The sequence below is a fragment of the Alosa sapidissima genome, chromosome 15 (genome assembly GCF_018492685.1).
Source record: "Alosa sapidissima isolate fAloSap1 chromosome 15, fAloSap1.pri, whole genome shotgun sequence".
Taxonomy (NCBI): domain Eukaryota; kingdom Metazoa; phylum Chordata; class Actinopteri; order Clupeiformes; family Clupeidae; genus Alosa; species Alosa sapidissima.
In genome coordinates this window covers 18,749,469-18,773,062 of record NC_055971.1, presented here as the reverse complement: position 1 = coordinate 18,773,062, position 23,594 = coordinate 18,749,469, and the positions used below count along the sequence as shown (strand labels likewise).

Here is a 23,594-nt window from a genome sequence, read left to right as displayed (position 1 = left end):
AGGCCATGCTAAGTCTTTGTAGTTTACACGCCATTTTTTACCCTATATACCTATGGGCTGCAATAAAAAAACGGACTTTAGCTAAATACATAGACACATAAACACAACTACTAACCCCCCCCCCCGCCAGTCTCTCCCACACAAACACACACACACACACACACACAAGCCCCATGATGTCTGAAAATAGAGCCCAACCTGACAGGCAGATAAAAGTCGCAGGTTTTCTGTCGCACAGAGCCATATCAAAGCGTTGAGGGGGCTGAGTAGCGCTTTGTCTGCTCATCGCAGGAACAGGCGGCAGTGTGGGGCCACGCCTAATAATAGCACAACGCTGCATAGCTAAATAATCAGCCTCCTCGGCCCAGGGCACAAAGCTCAACGCTAGCGAGTGTGTATTTGTGTGTGTGTGTGTGTGTGTGTGAAGAGAGAGTGTGTGTTTGTGAGTGTGTGTGCTTATACAACACCACGGCCTAGCGTGCTTGCTTGGTGCATGTCCGTGCCTGACTTCATGTGTTTATGCAGTGTGCCATCATTCTTTATTGCGCCACATGCTGAGTGTGTCGTTAAAAAGAACAAGAGGAAGACGGAAAGGGACAGGAAGAAGGAGGAAAAGATCTCCCGCCGCACTGGGCTCCTGCGGGCCTGTCAGGACGGTGAATGTCAGCCCTGAGTTCTGTTTGCCCGTCTCCGTGGAGGTTTGGAGCGACCGGGGCCTGAAAAACGCTCAAAGGGGTCGATTGTAGTGTCGCTGGAGCGGGGGGGGGGGGGGGGGGGGGAACGACACAAGAGCTGGCCTTTATTTACGTTCCTCTCCGAAGGGAACGTTCCCAAACCCTCAGCGCCGGGCTTTGATCTTAGCAGGGCCGCTGCGCTCCTTCTCCATTATCTGCCACGGGAATCGCGGCGCTCCGAATGCCCAATTCCTTCTGCTTCCCAAAATAGTCAAATTATATGCACTTTGGAGCAATTCTCCAGACGCCCGTTCCAAGAGCACTTAGCACTGCGGAGAGTGTGGGAGTCTGACACGGGGTGAGCATGCCTCCAGAGTCAAAACAAAAATAAAGGAGGATATTACTGAGGAGATAGCAGCCTGAGCTTCCTCGAAGCTGTGCGTGAGTGTTATGTGTCGCAACTGACCCGGCAAATGGTCTCATTGAACTGTACCAAGATGGAGGAGGTAAGAGAACTGACTATGTATTCTTGAGCAATGTTGCATTTTTCCAGAAAAATATACACTTGGGTCAATTCTTTCCTTTTCACACAATTTCCCGATGGCCAATTCTCCTTAGCTGTAGCATGGTCTTGTATGAAGAGCCAAAGCCACTTGCGAATGCATGTTTATGCTCTTTCTTTATGTGGCAATCTATTGTTGTTGGAGGTATGACTGTACAATTCCGAGGTGTTATGCCCACTAATGCATTTCCCTGCTCGCAACAGTCTATATTTATCTGTGCAGCTGTGTCCAGAATCCGGGTTTGGGATACAGGAAGTTCTGTGCTCAGCAACGACTGCTTCCTACTCTGGGATCCCCCCCTGTCCACACACACACACACACACACACACACACACACACACACACTATCAACATACAACTGATACACACACACAAACATTGAATCAGTTACACCATAATCAGATCTCTGGGACTGACTTACATAATCGGCCAACAGAGACTGCAATCTAGTGTGTGTGTGTGAGTATACACGTGAGTGTAATTTGTTTCTGCAGGAGCCGAGCGCGCTTGGTGCATGTCCGTGCCTGAGTCTATGTGTTTATGGAGCATGGTGTCATCCTCAATCACTCCATGTTTGAGCGTGTCATGTTTTTCAGTAAGTCATGTCTATTCCATTACTGAGCTGACAATTTAGTATGGTTGTGAATGGGCACAGGCCTCCTAGATTTCTTTACCTGCCTAAAAACCAACCACATACCACAACCACAACCTCTTTCGTGTTACAACTCACTTACTGTTAGCAGGTCACAACTGCTAGCCTCCCTTGAGTGAATATGACCTGCCTAGACTATGACATCCCAAATAACAGTGACTTAATTTGCCATGACACTTCAGTTCAGGTGGCATCAGAAGAGAGCCACATCCTCCTTAGTAGACTTGAAGCAAAACACATTCCACAAGGCCTTCAAAAACTTCTTTGGGGAATAAAACATGTTGTCTCTTTCCCGTGTTGTTGCGCTGGAGGTTCTGTAGCATTCAAGGCACTAACGGCAACACACAGCCAAACCAAAAGGAAAAAGGCTGGGGTTTGGGAGGCTATGCGTCTTCTGCATTCCCTCATTACAGAGCCAATGATAGCAGCGGCAAGTGCACGAATGGCTGCCCCCCCCCCCACCCCCCCTTCTTGTTCCAGTGGTGGTTAAGACATAATGAGACCTGAAGGCGTTATATCATCCCCTCTGCACTTACACAATAACTCCAGCATGTCCTGAACAGAAAGATCCGGAAAGGAACGCAAGCACGATTTAAGGGAACCTCACACAGAGTTGTGTGCTCAGAGCCTCACTCACTCCTAACCGCCAGCCCTCACAGTCCTCTTGCTCTCAGTGGCATTCTGGCCTGTTTCTTTCATGATGATGAGGCACCCATGAGAAGAGGAATACTTTGTTCTGCTTTCTAACTTGGGTCTTGCTTTGGGGGGGATCTTCCTGTTCAGCCATCTCATTACTCCGTGTTCATTCATTTCACACACAGTTCAGTTTTCTATTCGTTTAGGCGGACAAAAATCACAAATCACATCTATTCATCTTCGGCACCTTTTTTCTTCTCACTGTTCATCAGCATTTCTCTGTAACTCCAGGGGGTCAACGCTAGCATTAGCCTATTTTTTTTTTTACTGAAATACAGGTCACTCCGTCATGTATTGTAGTGACCTGACTAAGTAAGGGTGACAAAATGTTCATTCGTCCTCAGTGAGAATGAATCAGCACTTATTGGGCAAAAGCTGTGATGCTGATATGCATCATTTCAACAGGGCAGCATGAGCCGTCTGGACAACAATTCAGTGACCATGTCAGGCCACCAGTGCCATGTTTGTGGTGGACATACTCCAGCATGGGGAAGCCAAGAGATCCACCAGGCCACGGGTAATGTCCGTCACCTCTCTATGCCTCTGTCTCTCTCTGTGTCTCCTGCTCATCACGTTATCATGCAGCCAATAAACGGTCTCAAATCAGTTTATTGGGAATAAACCGAATATGCGTGTCTTGTAAACACCTTATTCTGATTGAAATAAACTGAAAAAGGCCATATTTGGTTTACTAATATACTGTTTGCACACCCTAGTATATACCTGTTTTAAACGGAATATTGGGTCATGAAAACACCTTAAACGGAATATGCTCCCAGAAGGAAGAGTGTTGTAGGCCTGCGCATGCTCAATTCCCACAGAATGCTTATTTGTAGGCTGCGTAGCTGACTTATTCGGAATAATGTCTATTGCTATGTAAACAGGAATATGCTCAAAACATGACATTCTACTTGCTTGTAAACAGGTTAAGAGTTGTCTCACTCCATCTCGTTCTCCCTCTCCATCTTTATCTCCTCCCTCCCTCTCTCCTCTCTCACTCTCTCTCTCGTCACCTCTTGACTCCACTAGTTCTCCCTAATCGGGTAATTGTGTAATTTCTCCGGTGAGCTCCTCCCTGCGATAAACAGAGCGGGGCCAGCCCCAGGCGTCAGGCCGCTGGTGGGTAAACAAAGCTGCAGTTTGCAGGTTTCTGCCCAGCTGATCAAACCCCAGGGAAAACAGCTCCAGTAGGGACAGAGTTGGCCTGCCACTGCTCCTGCTCCAGCCTGGGAGTTGAAGTTACAGAGCCAAGTTCGTGGGAGCTAGCGAGCGAGTGAGTGAGTGCGCGCGAGAGCGAGAGCGAGCTAGGCCTCTCCTTTCTTCTGCCTGAGATGCCCTCCCTACTTCCTGTCCCTTGCTTTCTTTTGTGAGCAGCTTTGGCAGCAAGCACTGGAGCTGCTCCAGAGCAACAAGGGGAGAACACTGCACTGTGCGGGCCTCAACACACACACACACACACACACACACACACACACACACCAATAAGCATGCGCTCCAATTCCTCAGTGCACACAGACAAGAGTGATCAGTGTGGCGCCCCAAGGCAAGAGCACCACACTCACACACACTGGGCTAGGATACCCTATCCCGCTTCTCCAAAAGATACAAACATTCTATCTGTCTGATCACACACAGGCACACACACCCATACACACACCAAGCTTTTCTGTTCCCCCCTGCGGCAGAGATTCCAGGAGTGGATGTGAGAGTCATTCCCCAAAACACAAAAAAACATACAATATGAATAAACAAGCTCTGGCACAAACAACAACAAAAGACAAAGCATTGCAAATGCATAATAAGATCTCACCAAATCCTTACAAAGGTAGCACATAATATTACCATGTAGCTAGATACTCTTATATTATATTTTTTGAAACTGTATTATTATTTTTCTTTGTGCTTACAGACCTGACGGAATTCTGCCTTCCGTGCGCAGCTGCACGCCCAGCTATTCTACCTCTGTTGTTTGGCCCAGAATTGATGGGATTAATCAGTTGCTTCATGTGACACGCAGCAGACATCAAAACACAAGGGTGTCCCTGTGCGCGAGGAGGAACATCACGCTTGCTCTCTCGCTCTCACCCTCTTCCCCACCACTGCCCCCGCCCCCAACCTCTCTGTCCTCTTTAGTTCCTTTTCTGACACTGAGCACATTTTGCTAGTTCAAATTAAATCCTCTGTAGACACCTTTCTGCTCTTGAACTGTTTCAATTTCAGATTCACAGTACTCTGTAATCCGTTACATCACCGTGAGTGAGGTCCAGGCAACCACAGAGGCTCCATAATCGGAATCTCTCAGCCCCATTCACCATCACATTGTCTGTCTCCCTCCTCCTCCTCTCCCTCCGACTCAGGGGCCCAGACACCCACTGTGTCTGTCACCCATATGTGAGACAGTGTTACTGACCCCACAGGGGTCAACGAAGCTCTCACACGATCAATGCTGGCCCACATTCAGTGGGATGCTGGTGGGGACACAAGAGCAGTGCGACTGCCCTGACTGGGGACCAGTTTGCCAGAACCCTTAAACTGAGACTATACCAAAGCTATAATTCTCATGTGGAGAAAGAGAGACCATATGCCTTCAGTAAAAATCACTGCTGGAATAGGCTGGAGAGAGACGGAGCGAGAGAGGGGGAAAAAAGTTGACGTGCCCAAAATATCCTACAAAGGAATGAGACAGCCAAACAGGAAGAGCAAACACATACTGTGTGTGTGTGTGTGTGTGTGTGTGTAGTGGCACTAGATGACAGTCTGGAGCACACAACGGGAATGCACGACAGTGTCAGAAGTCAGGCTTGCCACCTTCATTCAACATCTGTACTACCCCACTCTTCAATGCTACCTGACACACATGAGACCAAAAGAAAAAGAAAATTCTGAGCAAAACATGCACACGCGCGCGCGCGCACAAACACACACACACACAATCCCTGTTCATGCCACCATTAGAATAACACAAAGGTTTAAATACATCCTGCTCAGCCGTTAGCTTACATCAGAGCCTTCACATACATCCTAATTTGGTGGATGTAACAGTAATTGGCCTGGCATCCACTAATGCCTCAAGCTACACACGGTAAAAACAGCAAGGTCTGTTATCAGCTTTGTTTTGATGGCGAAATCACGTGCGATGGTACACACCTGCATTCCAACGAGAAGGTTTTTTTTTCACATCAGTTAGAATAAATTAGGCTACTTCACATTTCTGTTACACTGCATTATGAAGTTCTGTACGAAATCCACAACTGTGATTTGGGCTTTTAATTTTAATTAACAACACTGACATTATGTGAATATTGAATAGCTGACACGTTTTAAATTAAGACAATCCTTCAATTGTGACGGACGCTCTGAGAGATTAACGTTAAGCTTAACGCGGCGTCCCTCCCAAAACAAACGATTTGACAGACTACATTGATAAAAACATGGGACACTAGCTTGCTAATGTTAGCAGGCTAAATTTAAATGCGCTAGAGAAACGTCATTTGAACAAAGTACGCAAAGTTTAGTGTAGGTAACGGTTACTTTATAATATTAGGCAACAGTAGTCTCCCTTTCATGTACAGGTCTAAACATGCTTTCAAATATAGCTAATACTACAAATTTATTCAAAGAATGTGTCACTTCTTTACTTCCACACCCCCGTGTTTACCAGCTAACGTTAGTACTTCCAGCTAGACGGCTAACTAGCTTGGTGGTCCTTAGCACGCTAGGATATCGTTGGTCAGTGTTCTGCCAAATCTTTCCCGATCCGTCTAGCCTCGCCTGTTAGCTAAGCGCGGCCAGCATTCAATAGTATTTTACTATGTGAAGCTCGTAAATAAGAGCTGATAAGGATATGAACAAAGAATGTTATATTTCTTGTGCTTTAACGTAGTTCCCAGCTTTTTCCAGGCTCCCGACTAGCTATAAGCTAGGATAGCAACCTACCGGCCCGAGTTGTGTCTGTGAGGTCGTGGTTGGCGGCGCTCCTCGGGAACTCCTTCAGTTTCCTGCCACTGAGATTCAGGCAACCAGTAGCCGCTGCTTCGTCTAACGCCCGGTCCAGCGAACGGTTCCAAGATGCGGGGCAAGCTGCCCCTACTCCATTACCGGAGACCCCTGCCGCTCCGGGATTGCCGACCGCAAAAGTGGGTACGGTGTTCTCCGCAGACAGCAACACCGAGGCCGCCATTACACAGCTAACTCCCACTGAATCTGTCTGTCCGACGACAGGCGTTAGGTTTGGCTGTACGCAAGCGCAGCAGCTAAGGGCAGCAGGAATGGGAGAGGCTACTGTGGGCATAGAGCGTGCGCAACGCTCAGCATGACACTGGTCAGTGGCTGAGAATTTCTAGGAGTGAGCAATGCATGTTATGCAGAAACCTAGTCTATATCTGACACCTGTGTCTCAAAGAAGCTACTGCTAGACCTACTACTAACCAATGTTTCATCCATGTTCAATTATGGTCATAATTATAAAGCAGATGCTTTTATCCACAGAGAATATCAGTTAACATGCTACTGACTAATACTACATAGGCTAATAATAATAATAATGTTAATACTATAAACAATTCAAGGCATGACTCAATTAAATAAAAAATGGGGCTACATAGATTTTAGTATATTCAGTTAAATATAACATCAAATATTGTTTGTCATTGTTTGCAATTATTGTTTTCAAAATAGTATCAGCATGAGGCTTGCCTATGTTATAAATCATTTTTTTTTAAAAGGTTTAATGTTTGACCTCATTTTTTTAATTTTATTTTACTGTTCATGAGGTAACATTAACATTTAATATTAGTTAGCTTTTCCAGTTCTTTACATTGCCACACCACCTAGGCTACCATCAGTAGGGCTACTTCTTAGTTTCTAGTGAAGGGGCTGTGTGCACTCATTAAAGAAATTAACGTGATGTATTTTGCACAAGATTTTTTGACAAGAGTCTCAAATTGCTTTTCTCATTGTGTAGCCAATATTATTGCCTCTTTCAAGACTATAAATAGAAAAAAAAGACTATAAATAAATATTATAGATAGGCCATATTAGAATAGTGTAGGCCTAATATATAAAAATAATAATAATAAATAAGCATAAGTTTAGGTTCTAACCAACTATAGAGAGTGTTAAATACGTGTTCATGATTTAAGCAGACTTTTTTATGTTCATTAATATTATTACAAGGGCCATCTGTTGTTATCTTTGAGTTTTTAAGTTTGTTATTTTTCTTACTTAGCCTATTAATATTTTTTATTATTACTTTAATTATTTCATTATTATTAAAGCACTCTGGTGCAATGCTGTTGCTTTTAAATGTGCTAATAAATTGACTTGATTGATACGTCTGGCTGCAACCATAGGCCTACTGACATTAATTGTGTATATTTTTATTGAGGTGTAGACATTATGAAAAGAGCATAGTCTCACCCAAAGCGGAGAGAAATTATATGCCAGTGGATAAACTCACTGTTCTGACTTTCAGAGAGGGAAACAAATATTTTATTTACAGGAAAACTCTGTGTAAGACAATCGTTAATTAAAAACGTTAATTAAAATAACTGCATTTTTATATCAGCTGCTTTAATGCCACTCGTATCCAAGTGCATACGTATAGGCAATTGTTTTGGTCTATTTGACATAAGCTACTGGGATGTGCTAACTCTGTTGGAGAGTACAGTTACACCAGAGACATGATGGTTACATTACATCCCCTCCCTTTTAGGGAAGCAGCTCTGCTGGCTGTGACCAACTACCAGTTTGGTAGCTTCTGTCGTCATGGATAAAATTAAAAACTACAAGACCCGCGAACCTATGGCTATTGGTTTGTGTTAGGTTAGGCTGCCTAACCAAAGTCCTAACTACACTTGCAATAATAAAAGAAAAATCATCCAACGTTAGTGGATTTTGAAGGTACAGCCTGTATACTGCCAATTAAAACTTCTAACACCGGTGGCTGCCATGAAGTGGATTGGGGGGAAAACGATAGACGCTTGCCTATCCAAAACCTCAAAGGGGTATTGAAATTCTTTCAAATATGACTTCATTCCCCACAATGCTTTGTGGACGACTGTTCTTGTAGCATGTGAGCACATGCGCGGTCCTTGTCGACGGGGCCGGTCTATCATGGCGACATACGTGGATATACTGAAGAGCGAGTTTCCCGAAATCGACACTGAAGTCTTCGATTATATCACTGGTGAGTGTTTTAGTTTGGTGTAGAAGGACATCGTGATTCTTTAGATTATAAGGCCTTCACGCAAGGATAGTGGCATCCATTTCTTTGACGAGTCACAGGAGGAGACTATTAGCAGCCTATCAGGCAGTGTTAGCTAGGATTGCTAACATGCTGTGGGTAGTCTACGGTGGGCAGTCAATCGAGAAGGCATGCCAGAAGTCATCATTCAGTTATACAGAAGGCAAACATAGCCAACACTTAGTTTCAATACACACATACCTTTTTTCTAAGGATGAATTCTCTATTATTATCTATCTTGCTGTCAGGTCACCTTTTGCGCAACATTACATCAAACCTGGATATGGTTTGGGACATGTTATTGAATGTCCTATAAAAAAAAAAAAAAAAAACAACAACAGAAATTTTGTGTTGGGTTCTCAGTTAACCCGTAGAATAATAGACTACTTTTAACATTGGAAAGTTGTGTGTATTTACCTGTATGGTAAGAGTGCCCTCCTCTGACGTTGTTAGGCACTTGCCTGTCCTTGTGAGATTTTGATTGAATCCTTTCACAACCATTACTGTCTGAAAGAATGTTCTTAACTTTTTAAATTCCCCAAATCTGACTTTTCACCACGTAATTCAGGGCTCAACATTTACTTTTAAAAGTGACACCTGAGGTTCTGGCTGCCAAAACCAACCAAATCTGGTTGCCACTTGTAACAATTTGGGCAACATGTTGAGCCCTGCCATTTATTTTCCATTTATATCTATGACGATGTCCTGTGCTTGTGTGGTTTAGGTGTACTGGACAGTGGAGGTGCAGACTTTGAGGATGGAGAGGAAGTATTCGATGCAATTGGTGGAGTGTTACAGGAGATGTCAGCTGACTACAAGAATGAGGATGACATTCGTGACATCTGTCTGCAAATGTTCAACACACTCCAGCTGTGAGTTTGTCTCTTTGCTACCTTAGTTGACACAAATCTACACATTACCCATGAAGTTTGTATAGTGTCATGAACATGAAGTCTGTATAGTGAACTACAAATTGTGTATGACGTAAGAAGGCATTTATCAACACATCAAAATGGAAACTATAGTGTCTGGAAATTCTGTTGGGGTACAAAAATATGTTTATTCCAAGTTAAAGTCCACAAGTATAGAGTAAGGTTGTTGATATTTTCAGTTTTATTTACCAATCAAATTACACCACAGGAACATGGTGATTAATGGCTCAGTCCAAGCCACTTTACTTCCCATCTAGTGAGCCATGACTGTGTATGCACACTAAGGGATTTGGAGTGTATGCCCAGAACTAATAGCTAGGGTTAGACTTTTGGAGCAATATGAAAAAAAGTGTGATTTATTTATTCATTCTTTCATTCATTCATTCAATTATTCATTAATTCAGACCTGTTCGGTTTCACTCTTAAAAAAACAGTGAGGTCATGTTTTGCTCATACTTAACTGTGTGTGTTCTTTCCCCACAGGAATAATTGCCAAACTACTACTCAGAAGCAAGTGCTTCTGGATGCTCCAGTACAGTTGTCTCAGATCTCCGTCGAAACTGGTAGGCATTCCAACTGTACATCTGATGAACTTAATTGAACTCTACAGTTATGTGTTAGCCAGTGTTATTTTTTTCAGTAACATCAGCAGTGCTTTGATTTGCCATTTGTTCCTTTTGTACGGGTTAGGGTGTTGCCAGTTAGTGTTCACCCATCAATTATTAGCTTTTTGATGATATTCAATTTATTACTGTATCTCACTGGTATTTTGTCACAACAGTGTCTGCTACCAGTGATGTCCAAGGCATCTGGATGACAAAACGTGGTCAGAACACGGTAGGTTAAGTTTGTGTATTGCAGGCATTCATTCCTAAACTTTATTCAGTCTGTAACAACAACCAAGGTTGGTAGAACACGGTAGGTTAAGTCTGTTTTTCACAGGCATTCATTCCTTAACCCTTAGAACCCTAAGCTGTTTTTAGGGCATTTTCACTATCTTTATTCATAAGGATTTATTCTGGTCATTGTAAGTGCCACACACACATATTATATATAGTTTTTTTCAGCAGAGTCTAGGCTATTCAGATCTGCCATCATGTATTAGTAGTAGTATTTATTTATTATTTATTTTTATTTATTAATTTATTTATTATTTATTTTTATTTTTAAAGAATTAAAATACAAAAAGCGTATTATAAATATTCTTATATTTTGACATGTATCTCACCACAGCAAGCTCATAGCTCTAGGTGCCTTTCATGTGTGTGTAGGGCAGACTGTCCTGAATCAGGCAATATAATTGCCATGTTGGAGGCATACTCTGGGGCTGAGCAATTTACAGAAATATGTGGTGTGTGATTTACGGAAATAAATGCCATTTTTTATTTAGTGATGAAAAATGACCTTTCTGCGCTCCATATCTGTGACATGAACTGATCTGACCTGACTTGACCCGAGTTTGCGTGTTAGCCTGCGTGTGACTATGGTGTAGGCACTCATAATGATTCTCAACTTATTACTGCATTGCCATGAACAAAGTAAAGGCAAAAAGGTGTTTCTTTGTTGAACAAATTGGGATTCAGTGTGAGCCTTGAATTGGATGCCATGCAGGAATTTGCTAGGATCTCAAAACCGGATTATGAACATGCTTTGCCATAGAGCAGCCATCACCAAATGGCGGTCCGAGTCCGGACCGTGACGTGATCCTATCCGGACCCAGGCCATAATAGCCTAATTTAGATTTTTACGTAAGATTTCAAAGCTGCGCTAAATGTTTCGTTGGTTAGGATAACAGCATTTACTTCAGGAGCTTCAGGAACCATCATTTCGCTTGCTGCTACTCAACCAGTGAAATCTGTGAATTCTGATAAAGTCGAGTCAGTGAGTAAAGTAGCCTACTATGGAGAAGAGACTGATAGCCTGAAACGAGCGAGGAGAGGAGATGGGACGAGAAACAATCAGATGGATATCTAAGTTAACGATAAGTAAGTTATTTTCAAATCATCGACTGCTCGAGGAGAAAGCTAGACAGTGAGAACAGAGCTTTATATAACGATACGGGGGCAATACCACGCAAAACTGTCACGTCCGTAACACCAACTAAATATGGATGTGACAGTTTTGCGCGGAATTGCCCTGGACCTCTACTATATATTCTGAGGCGATTTTAAGCGCCAATTTGAAGCACCTCTACTAGACAAAGCATATATTTTGAGCAAGCATAGGGTAGGTTAGGCCCATTCACCACTGAGACCACAGAATATTTTACGATTTAAGAAGGCAATATGATTGATCCACCACAATCTAGTTAAGCCTACATGCATTCACTGCCCAACAACGTGATATTCCTGGGTTTCCAGGATTTCGGGTCAACATAAAAAAAACTAAAAAAATTAAATTAAACTTGCTGATTAATGGGTTCAAGGAACCAGCTGTGGAATATCCATCCTTGTCTCAGCTCAAATTTTATTTTAAGTTCACGTTAAGATCTTAAAAATAGCCAAGGCTACTCAGTTTTTTTCCCCAATTAGGCTACTCTTATCTTTCCTTATTTCTCCTCATTTCGAATGTTGCCTTTTAGGCTACTTATTTTATTTCACATTAAACATTAGGCCTAGGCCTACAATCTTCTATTTCTTGAATTTACCCTTGGGGATCAATAAAGTATCTATCTATCTATCTATCTACAACTAGGCTCCATCCATCCATCCTAATATTATACATACATACATACATACATACATAGCCTAAACACGCACGTTAAACATTATGATGCTCCGGACGTTTGCTTGAGGAAATTTTCCGTAACTGGACCTCGCTGAAGATTAATTGAATACCCCTGCCATAGAGAAACGCACAATAGCGTTGGATTATAAACATGCTGTTTTATAACCCAGAAGGATGTACTTGGTATCAAATGATAGCCCCTCCTCTTTCATCTGATATGCTTGCCATATCTATGCGTTCGCGAGTAATTCAAACAAGAGTAATGGGTGCGTAGGTGAATGCAGAGAAGTATAGACTGTTAATATGATGCAATTTGATTTAATTTCATGATTTTTTTTATTTTTATTTTCATACTTGATCGTCAAGTATGAAAATTAAAAACAGACAAGTGTGTAGTCTCGTTGGAAAGCCCCACTTCTGCTCTGTCACGCAATAAAGGTTTCATCTCGCCGCTGAACGGTTCCGGAGCCATGTATGTAAGGGTGTGTTTTTTTTGACGCACTTTGCGTCAATCGGGTTCTAAGGGTTAACTTGATTCAGTCTGTTACAACAACCAAGATTGGTTATAGGCAATGCCCTTGCCATTTTCAAGGATTGTGTCTCGCTTTTAGTGTTGGCGTTGTTGTTCATTGTGTGTTTCTTCTTTCCATCTCTGATTCTGCAGACGGTGAATGCAAAAAAGCTGGAGAAGGCTGAGGCCAAGCTGAAGGCCAAACATGACAAGAGGAATGAGAAAGACTCCCAGAAAACTCCCAGCCAAGTGTAAGTAGCCCAGTACGGCCTCCCTCCCTCCTGCTCGACTGAGTTCAGGGTTGGAGCTGTGATCCAGCCCTTAGACAAAAAGACATTTTGAGAAGACTAGAACTGAACATACATTGTTTACTAGAGGAGGAATGTGAGAGTTTGTCACCAGTGTCACTGTGTGAAACACTGACGTGCCTGATCAGTTTGGCCTTGGGTTTCAGTGTGCTTGAGGAAGCTTCTGCCAGTCAGGCATGCAGTAAGAAGGACAGTCGGGTGGACATGTCTGGCAAGAATCGCAGCTATGACATTCGCATTGAGAACTTTGATGTGTCATTTGGGGAAAGGTGAGTTGACATAAAAATTGCAACCATTGGTCCAAGGTGCAGACAGTAAAAAGTAGGGATGTGATGATGCACAGTGAGTCAGCTAAAAATCAAAACAAATGTGTGAAGATTACAACCAGTTGAGATAAAAAATGAATTGTGATGCAAAAGATTATTCTAATTAAAATCAACCTCATCAGGGTGCAGACAAAACAGAATATGCGTTAACTGGAATAAGGTGACAGTTCAGACCTTGTGTTCCCCTCAGTTTATACAAATAAAGGAATATTTTTCCGTTACAATTTGTCTGCATCTTAATCTGTTCTGTAATCACCAGAAAATCGGATCGTGCACTTAAAATCGCGAATCGTACCGAATCGCGAGTTGAATGTCTTGTTTCATCCCTAGTAGAAAGTGCAATTCCTTTGTTGTTCCTGCGTCGGCCACGAAGCAGCGCTTATTCCCTTATTCAATTTGCATCTTTCTAAATAACATCAGCTGTTTATCGACTGGTTCTTTGTTTACTTTGATTTGTTACTTTTGTTTGTTTTTATTGGTTTATTTATGAGCGGATTTGTACTGGCTTTAGGGTAAACTCCGGTCAACGACAACCTAGGGCCTATTTTTGGATGATGCTGAGTGTACATTTTCCCTCTGGGACTAAAATGACATCAATCTGTGCTGTTTTGAGTAAGACCGGAATATATACTGTATTTACAGCTGAATAGCATATAGCTTAGACTTTTGGGGCAACTTTGCTACGTCAAAGTAAATAATTCTTTTAAGCTATTAACTAAGCCATTAAAAAATCATTACACGTCTATGCTGCTATGGAGAGGGTATGTTTACCTTTGTATGTGTAAAGGAAGGATATAAAAATAAAAAAAACTTGTTTGTGCAGTCAGTGGTCTTCAGGTCGCCACCCTGTGAGGAGAAAGTTGCCTACCGAACTCTCCTATTGTGTTCATAGACAGTAGCTTGTGTCACATTCGGTAATCAACTTGAACTTTCTCCACATAAGATGGCGGTGACTGAAAAATGAAAATTTAGACTCTAGCTTGTCGTTAGATTGGAGTTTTCCTTTAAGTCCTTCTGGCCAGCTCTATTGCAGTACTTGTGCAGTCTAGTGTTGAATTGGCCATACAATCTCTGTGCATCAGAACAGTAACTTGCCTTTTGAGTGCATGTATTATGGATGACATGGACCTTTTAAACAGTGTTCCGATTGGCTTTGTGTCAGGTCACTGCTGCAGGGGGCAGAGATGTCTCTGGCCACAGGTCGACGCTACGGGTTGGTGGGGCGAAACGGTCTGGGCAAGACCACACTGCTGAAGATGCTGGCCAGCCGCAGCCTGCGTGTGCCGCCGCACATCACCATCTTGCACGTGGAGCAGGAGGTGGCGGGCGACGACACGCCCGCACTCCAGAGCGTCCTGGAGAGCGACACGGTCCGCGAGGGCCTACTGACGGAGGAGCGGACGCTCAACGCACGCATCGCCAACGGATTGTGAGTCACGCAGCTGCGTAAAGCAGTCAGTGATGTAGCACAGCAGATGTTTGTCCTGCAGGCTTAGAGGGTAAAAAGTTATGTTAACAGTATTGACATAACAGTGACATGACACCGTCTTGACACATGAAGCCTAATCCTAACTGTAACCCTAAACCTAATCCTAATCTTAACCCTAATTTATGACAAAAACCGAATGACACTTAATGACAGAAATGTTATGTCATAAACGTTTATAACTTGTTTATGACATGTTCATGACAGTGTCGTGTCACTCTTATGTCGATACTGTCAAGTATAGTGTAACCAAAGTTATTCGGAGTTTTGTGTCAGTCGTGGGGACTGCATGTGAAATGTGGCAAATCAAGCTACAAGCTACAAAACGCCTCAGACAAGGGTGCTTTGTCTGGAAGTCTGGAAGAATTATTTTACTCTTTTATGTATAGACAAAATCCATATTAAATAATGCACCTTTCACAGATTTTACCTTTTATTTATAGATGTTAATTCAGTTAATTCATACTTTGTAGCTAAGCGTTTTTTTTTTGTGGTAAAGATAGACATTTGTGTATAGTAGGCCTATATTTTATATTGCTGTCTACAGTTGAGGGTCACATTTTGTGTTTGGAAGGAAAATCTAAACATTGAACACTAGAGGGTGCCAGGTGCCCAACTATCAGATTTGTTGAGTTAACACAACCCTTCTAGCGAATGATTTTGCTGTCTAGGTACAGTACATCTGTTTAGTTCTGTTATGTACAGGCTTTTTATACCAGCTGTAGAGATGGCCTACTTCCCCCCTCATTCAAACCATTGACTTATACAAGATAAAAATGGAATGCTATGTTAGCTACTGTCATTATCAAGGATGTTGTCCTTTCATGCATAGCCCACATGCAATAGTCCATCTGAAATCTCTGTCTAATGGGGTCACACTGACAGGGGACCTGGTCCCTTCTGCCAACTGGTTGCGGATGAGATGCACATTCACAAGCAGAGACCTCATATCCTCCTACGGTGTGCTTTTTGGCACCGGCTCCATTGTCATTAAAATAGTCCCAGGACATGACTGCGTCATGTTTTTATGAATGTGGTGTGTCAGTTGTATTACTGTTGGGTGTTGCGTTTGACAGCAGGATTAACAAATATTATGTCAGAATTTTGAATTTGAAATGTGCCATTCAACAGACTTGAAAAGCAGTGCTTTTGCTTTCTGTTTGCCTTATACAGGGCAGATGGGATGGAGAGTGTGCGTCTGTCGGAGATCTACGTCCGGCTGGAGGAGATCGAAGCAGACAAGGCTCCTGCACGGTAACTCTTAAAGGCATACATACTCCAATGCTATAATGGCTGCATGCTTTATTCAGTGTCCAGAGCTGTTAAAATGGTCCGCCAAGTCGTTGATTGTCAGAGACTTGGCCTTAGGGCAAGGGTTACAAAAATAAAAATCTCCACTGAAAGAGTGGGTCATGAGCCATAAAAACCCTAAAGTTCAGTTTCAGTTTATTAGTTGTATGTTTGTTAGCATCAGGGTCCATAGTTAAAGGGATCATGTTCTGCAGCATAGAAGATATATATATATATATATATATAGATAGATAGATAGATAGATAGATAGATAGATAGATAGATAGATAGATAGATATATCTTCTCACATAGTGAAACCTTGTAAAGAATGGATAAGATATGTTATGTTATGTGAAAGATATGTTCAGATATGTTCAATCTTTCTGTCATTATTTCATGTGAGTTTAAATCAGTATTCCTTTGTAGTTTAACCCGATACATTGAGTCGTGTTTAGCAAAATATACAAGTGTAGCAAGTGTAACACTAATCAATTGCTCCAAGACACTTTTCCAGTTTTCTATGTATCTGCTATTTGTGGGTGGAAGGTAAATTTCATGATGCCTCTTAGTCCAAAACCAGACATATGGCAATGATGTTGTTGTACTGGTTTTGTGTTTCAGGACATTCTTGTAACATAGATTATATATGTTGTGCTCACTTTTTCTCCTTTAAAATATCTTTATCTGATTTTCCCTGTCCCCTGTTTAGAGCCTCTGTTATTCTGGCAGGTCTAGGGTTTACTTCAAAAATGCAACAGCAGACAACCAAGTAAGTGATATTTCTGACGTGTGTGTGTGCGTGCGTGCATACTGGCATGCATACTGTAAGTATTGAGTGTTTTTGTGAGAGTCTTAACACATGCGCTCTGCTTAGGGAGTTCTCTGGAGGCTGGAGGATGAGGTTAGCATTGGCCAGAGCTCTGTTTGCCAAGTGAGTACCCCCCCCCCCTCCCCCCCATAATCATCCATCTCCCCTCAAAAACCCATATTTTAATGTAATTCCACAGTTTCGCTGTTACCGACAAACATTCATCATTATTATGCTCAAGACGTTTGGCAGAATTGGTCATTTTAACATTTTGTTTTTACTCCCTTCAGGCCGGACCTTTTATTACTTGATGGTGAGTTGAACAAATAACTGGTGGTTTGGTCGATTCAATATTTACATTTCACTATTCATTCTGTCCAACCGAAAAAAAAACACCCCTCTGTGTGTACTGTTCACAGAGCCTACTAACATGTTGGATGTCCGAGCCATTCTGTGGTTGGAGAACTACTTGCAGGTATTGTAGATTTGAACGTGGTTCACAGAGTTTGCCATAAAATGATAAAGAATACACTCCTAGCTTTTTTCTGAATTTTCCCTACCTTTTGCAGACGTGGCAGTCCACAATTCTCGTAGTCTCTCACGACCGGAATTTCCTCAACGCCGTGGTCACAGACATCATTCACCTGCACTCACAGCGGTTGGAAAGTTACCGTGGCGACTATGAGAACTTTATCAAAACCAAGGAGGACCGTTTGAAGAACCAACAGAGGGAGTATGAGGCACAGCTCCAGTACAGAGAGCACATACAGGTGAACCATCTCCTGTGCTCAAATATTAACCAACTCCGAAGCGTAGTGGCTGTGAGGGGCACTTTCACATTAAAACGCATGCAAGCAGAGTTCAATTGAACACCCCCCCCCCACACACACACACACACACACACACACACCACCCCCAAATGTTTCTCAAAGTAGCCTTTAAAACTAAACTGATACAAGCATAGCTTCTGGAAAGAGAACTGATACAAATAAAATAAATATTGATCTACTTCATCTATCTTCTCCTCCCCAAGTGGTTTTGCTTTACTTTGCTCAGGACAAAGTCCACTGAGATGGGAGGCTGAGCAGGCGTAGCAGACATGTCGCTTTGTCTGAGAACTTGCTTAGACATTCCCGCATATGCATAGGCGGGCTTATTGTTCTGCTCAGTCAGAGACTCCCCGCAAGCTAAAGGCACTTAGGCATACAATAGGACAACAGCACCGTTGCGTTCAGAAACCCATTATTTTCAATGGCTTGCGAGGTGCAAGAACGGTTTGCTGCAGTGTAAGCAACAGCTGCTCACTGACTGTGGAGCGCGGTGGCAACTGTGTTGCGCTGAACTGAGCGGCAAGTGCAGTTCATATAGGATTTGTTTGGAAAAGCCCCATAACTCTCTCCGTCTGCATTTTACAGGTGTTCATCGACAGATTCCGATACAACGCAAACAGAGCGGCTCAGGTGCAGAGCAAACTCAAGCTGCTGGAGAAACTGTGAGTTGCCATCATCCCCATGGTGCTAAAACACAAGTTAACTGAATTAGCTGCCAGTTGTTTTCAGACAGATTTTACAGACCAGTTTCAATAGTTCCAGATTTCACGAGTAGGTCACACACCTGGTCATGGTCTGGCGCCAAACCTGCTGGCCTGTGCCAGGTTGTTACCAGAACTTTTCCAAACTAAGCAGCTCTCTCAGCAGTGTGTCATCAGTACTGAGGTCTGACTAATGCAGGAGTAGGTAGAGCTGTTTTTGGCCCCAGGCAGGTGTTTATTAGACTAGTGCTATTAGACTGGTATTTAACTTTGAGGAAGGCGTAAGCCAGGCACTCTAACGCACTCTTAAGGGAGAGAAGAAAGTGCTCCTGCTTCCATCTTGGTTGTGTTCTGACATTCTCTCTACCTCTGTCTTCTGATTTACAGACCTGAACTAAAGCCTCTGGAGAAAGAGGCTGAAGTTATGTTACGGTAAGAGCCCATGAACATGATGTCCATTGGAATGGACAGACTGGTTGTTTCTGACGATAAGATATTAAACTAGCTTGGGTTTGTTATTTAGCATGCTTGTTTTTTGTGTGTCAACAGGTTTCCAGATAATTTTGAGAAGCTGTCTCCTCCCATTCTGCAGCTGGACGAGGTGGAGTTCTACTACTCACCGGATAAGAGTCTCTTCAATGGGCTCTGTGTGTCTGCAGACCTGGAGTCTCGCATCTGCATTGTACGTATCAGCCATTATAGTTCATCATAGGTTCCGTTTTTTCCCCAACTTTGTTCCAACTATTTGAAAATGTTCTTGACTAACTATGAAAAGATGCTTATGAAAAGGGAAGAAAATTATATGTCCAACTCTAGTTGTGCATCTCTAATCCAACTCTGCATTCCAAATCATCTGAATAACCACATGATCCAAGAACACCTGACAGTTTTTTGACATTTGTTGGTGCAGTGTCAATTATAAATTAACGTTTTACTGCAAGATCAGACAAGTTCAGGGTTGATAGACAGAAACCTGACACAGTGTCACGATTCAGACCTCAAGTATTAGTAAAATGTGAAACCGTGAGAAATGTTCATTTTAAAAGGTCAAGGTCTGTACATTAAATATTTTCACATTCCTCAGAGCTTCCGTGGAAGAGACGCTGTTTTTGTTTGTTTGCCTGTGAAGCGTAACATCCCCTAGATTAAATCACCATGGTATTCAACATTTGGGACACGTTTGTTTGAAGAACTTATTTAATTTATTAAGGTTCAAGGCAGCACTGTTATGTCTCTGAGTCTATTTGTATTCTGGGAATAGATGAAAGTCATCACAAGTCACAAAGACAATAGTTGATTTGAACAAGAATAATAGCTAGTGCTATTGTGTCTAGCACATATGTAAAAACACCTTTTTTCTCTTTTTGTTTTGCTTCGTGTGTGTGCTGTACACGTGTGGATTTGTGTCTGTCTCACAGGTTGGAGAGAACGGAGCAGGAAAGACCACAGCACTTAAGTTACTGATGGGTGAACTAACACCAGTCAACGGTGTCAGACATTCTCACCGGTAAGGCCAAGAAACAACACTGCGTGATTGAAGCATCATGCACAGGTGTCCCTTCTCACTGATCGCTACTGCAGGGAGGAGAATGGCAGACATTAAATCAGTTTCACCATTCATTTTCTAAGTTGAAATAAAACTGTGGTTCTCTGAATTTAGACTCTGATACTGTAGGTGTCAGGGAAGGAAGTTGTTTTGTACAATATTAAAGACTTATCTGCAGTTAACAAATCTGCTGTCAAAGCAACAGACCTGTCTGGAACACTGACAGGAAGAACTAGATTCACTAGAGCTGTCTCCCATGAATGTTTGCCTCAGTGGCTGTCCACTGACTGCTGCAAATCTTTGCATATAAACTATACTAATATATAAACTAACTAATATAGAAACTATTGATCAAAAATAGATTGTGATTGACATTTGATACAGTATCAGAAAACACAATAATACTACACATAAGTGTACACCACACCCGTACAGGCTACTCTGCTCACATAACACACATGAAGCCTTCCGTTCATGGAACGTCTGCTGCAACAATTAGCTTCCAATATTATCAATAGAACTGGCTACACCAGATGTGATTGCAGTACGTACATTCAAAAAAATTTGACCAGTCATCTAAAACTGCTTTTACACTCTGTGAATAGAGCGCTTCAGTTGTGTACCCAGTGTAGCCTGGGCCTTACGTGTCAGGTGCACAAGTCTTGTAGAAGTCAGGGAGAAATGCAGAGGAATATTGAATATTTGGAATTCTGTTTGTTTTAACAGAAATTTAAAGATTGGCTACTTCAGTCAGCATCATGTGGACCAGCTAGACATGAATGTTTGCTCAGTGGAACTGCTCCTCAACAAATTTCCTGGTAACAATCACAAACCCCTGTACACTTTGTATACATTTAGAAAGCCATTTCAATTTGCATAAGAATCCTATGTAAGTATTATGTAAATATAATGCAGCCACAAACTGTTTGTTTCTCCACATAACATGCCCCAGTTAATTATCCGCTTATAGGCCTACATTGACCTTGAGCTGCGTCCCCCCTCCCCCGGGTTCTGTCTCTGGCCATCATGTTCTCCTCTTAGGTCGAAATGAGGAGGAATACCGGCATCAGCTGGGACGGTATGGGATAACTGGAGAGCTAGCCACGCGGCCGGTCGCAAGCTTGTCGGGAGGGCAGAAGAGTCGAGTGGCCTTTGCTCAGATGACCATGCCTTGGTGAGGCTCTGCTGTGTGTGTGCGTGTGTGTGTGTGTTGGGGGGGGCTAGAGACAGATGTGTTGTTAGCCTGCTCCTCCTCTCTACTTGTTGTTGTTTTAACCTCTCCTGTTTCCTACCTTCTCTTTTATCAGTCCAAACTTCTACATACTTGATGAGCCGACAAATCATCTGGATATGGAAAGCATAGAGTCCCTTGCAAAAGCACTCAACAAGTTCAAGGTCAGTCCAAAACCTTTAAGTTCTTTACAAGATCCATAACTTCTACTGCTTTGTGGTGATGCTGATTAAATGTGCACTGTTAGTAAACATGAATTGCTCTCATTTTCTCTCTCAGGGTGGTGTGGTGTTAGTGTCCCACGACGAGCGCCTGATCCGGGAAGTGTGTAAAGAACTCTGGGTGTGTGAGGGGGGCAAGGTGAAGCGCATCGATGGCGGCTTCGACGAGTACAGGGACATCCTGCATGAACAGTTCCGCAAGGAGGGATACCTGTGAGTCCTCATGTTGCCCGCCGGCCAGCTGTCGACCACTACTGTTGCCGACGCTGTCGTCACCAAAAAACCCCCATCGCCCAACATGCCAACACAGCAAGACTCTTTACATCAGACATGCTAAACTGCCAATCAATTACAGTCCTACCCACACCTTGACGTACATTCGACCCACTGCCAAGGAGCACCCAAAGGAATCCCATGAGAGGGTTCCTGAGGAGTCACGAAGACGCAGCTCTCTTTCCAGGCCTTTTTTTGTTCTGTTTTATCCCCTTTTTTGCCCCTAGCCTCGTTCTCTGGTGGCTCACGTCAAGATCAAGCTCATTCAACACTCTCCCTGGACTGCCAGTTTGGCCCTTGCTCGCTCGTTCCTAGTCAGCCATGGTCCCATCTTATGGAGGGCTGGGTCAGTATTGTCTCTGACTGACTGCTTTGCTTTGTTTTTCCATCAGCTTGACAAAACCTTGTTTAAAACATTGTTTATTTTGACGCCTCATACTTGTTCAGAGTCTTTTGATGTTTGAGAGACTAAGAATGGGATTTGGGAGAGAGGGAGGGAATGGGTGTTATTACCTGCGAGGTAGGGGAACTCCCTATTCAAATCTAAGACTAAATCACAATCATTTTTCCTGATACCCCATGGGGTAAGGCATATAAAGTATATACATATATACTTATAATTATACATACTTGTGAAAAAATATCAGAATAAAACCAGATGATTCCCATGATTCAATGATGTACTTAACTTATAAATAGGTGTTTTAAAATACTCATAAATCAATGCTAATAAAATCATAGCCATCAACCAACTGCAACCTGTTTTTATTGTACACATTCGGGCTTTTACATTAAACGTGCATGGACAATCCTACTAGCATTACGTGATTGTATTGAGATTAAAATATATCTGTGCAATGTTGACAAATGCACGGATTTCATATCAAACTGATTATTTTGGTTTCACGAGTTAGTTGGAATAAGTCAAGTTATCTTACATAATCGGGTGTATAGCCTACTACTAGTCGTCTTTGTTGTTTCTAACAAATGTCATGAGAATGTAGGGAAGACAAAACTAGCGGCGGAGATTTGGTGGACGAATTGCCTTCGCGTTTGTGGGTGACCGCTTTATATGGGTACATCATGAGATGTCTCAGCCCTTGACCCAACAAATAGTCAAATTTACTACCTCTACTATGCATACCTACTGGGTTTCTTTCACCAAGTGTCCAAGGTCGGAGTGAAATTAAAGCTTCGCTATTTATGTTACCTATCATTTCTTCCGCTAAAACACCCACTCCCCAGCCCAGCTGAGCAGCCAACTCCATTAGCATGAGGTGACGTAGCAGCAGTTCAACTGAAATCGAAACCCAATATTTGACTTACTTTAAAACGAGCCTCAACAACCTGCACCGGACTTTAATTATATAAAATTGACAACGACAGCAAAATTTGACATCACGTAAGACAGAAAACTTAGAGATGACAAGAGGGCTGATCTTTACCATCCTCAAAACCAGGAATTACCTCGTGGTAGACGAGTCCCAGTCAATCGTGTTGATAAAAAAATACACACACAGCAATCTACGCGATGCATAACAATATCGTAGCGTTAAGCATTGCTAATATCTTAT

General features: G+C 42.6%; 2 protein-coding genes across 9 annotated transcripts in view; one reads left to right on the top strand and one right to left on the bottom strand.

Annotated features, from left to right (window-relative positions):
* lrch3 (leucine-rich repeats and calponin homology (CH) domain containing 3) overlaps positions 1 to 6,876 on the bottom strand; it is a 31,649-nt gene extending 24,773 nt beyond the window's left edge. For 2 of the 8 annotated variants that reach the window (XM_042064368.1, XM_042064371.1), the window contains exon 1: positions 6,522 to 6,876. In XM_042064368.1, the coding sequence (XP_041920302.1) occupies positions 6,522 to 6,876 (355 nt within the window). The remainder of the gene's footprint in view (positions 1 to 6,521) is intronic. The other 6 variants (XM_042064370.1, XM_042064373.1, XM_042064369.1 and 3 more) reach the window with 3 other exon arrangements.
* A 1,748-nt stretch (positions 6,877 to 8,624) lies between these two features.
* On the top strand, positions 8,625 to 22,772 carry abcf3 (ATP-binding cassette, sub-family F (GCN20), member 3). Its single transcript, XM_042064173.1, has 21 exons — positions 8,625 to 8,772; positions 9,554 to 9,701; positions 10,245 to 10,324; positions 10,543 to 10,598; positions 13,153 to 13,250; positions 13,454 to 13,576; positions 14,796 to 15,062; positions 16,293 to 16,373; positions 17,120 to 17,179; positions 17,285 to 17,341; positions 17,509 to 17,531; positions 17,638 to 17,693; positions 17,788 to 17,988; positions 18,634 to 18,710; positions 19,137 to 19,181; positions 19,299 to 19,431; positions 20,168 to 20,256; positions 21,022 to 21,113; positions 21,337 to 21,469; positions 21,603 to 21,690; positions 21,806 to 22,772. The coding sequence occupies exons 1-21, from the start codon at positions 8,667 to 8,669 to the stop codon at positions 21,962 to 21,964; spliced, it is 2,172 nt and encodes a 723-aa protein (XP_041920107.1). The 5' UTR covers positions 8,625 to 8,666; the 3' UTR covers positions 21,965 to 22,772.
* The last annotated feature ends 822 nt before the right edge of the window (positions 22,773 to 23,594 follow it).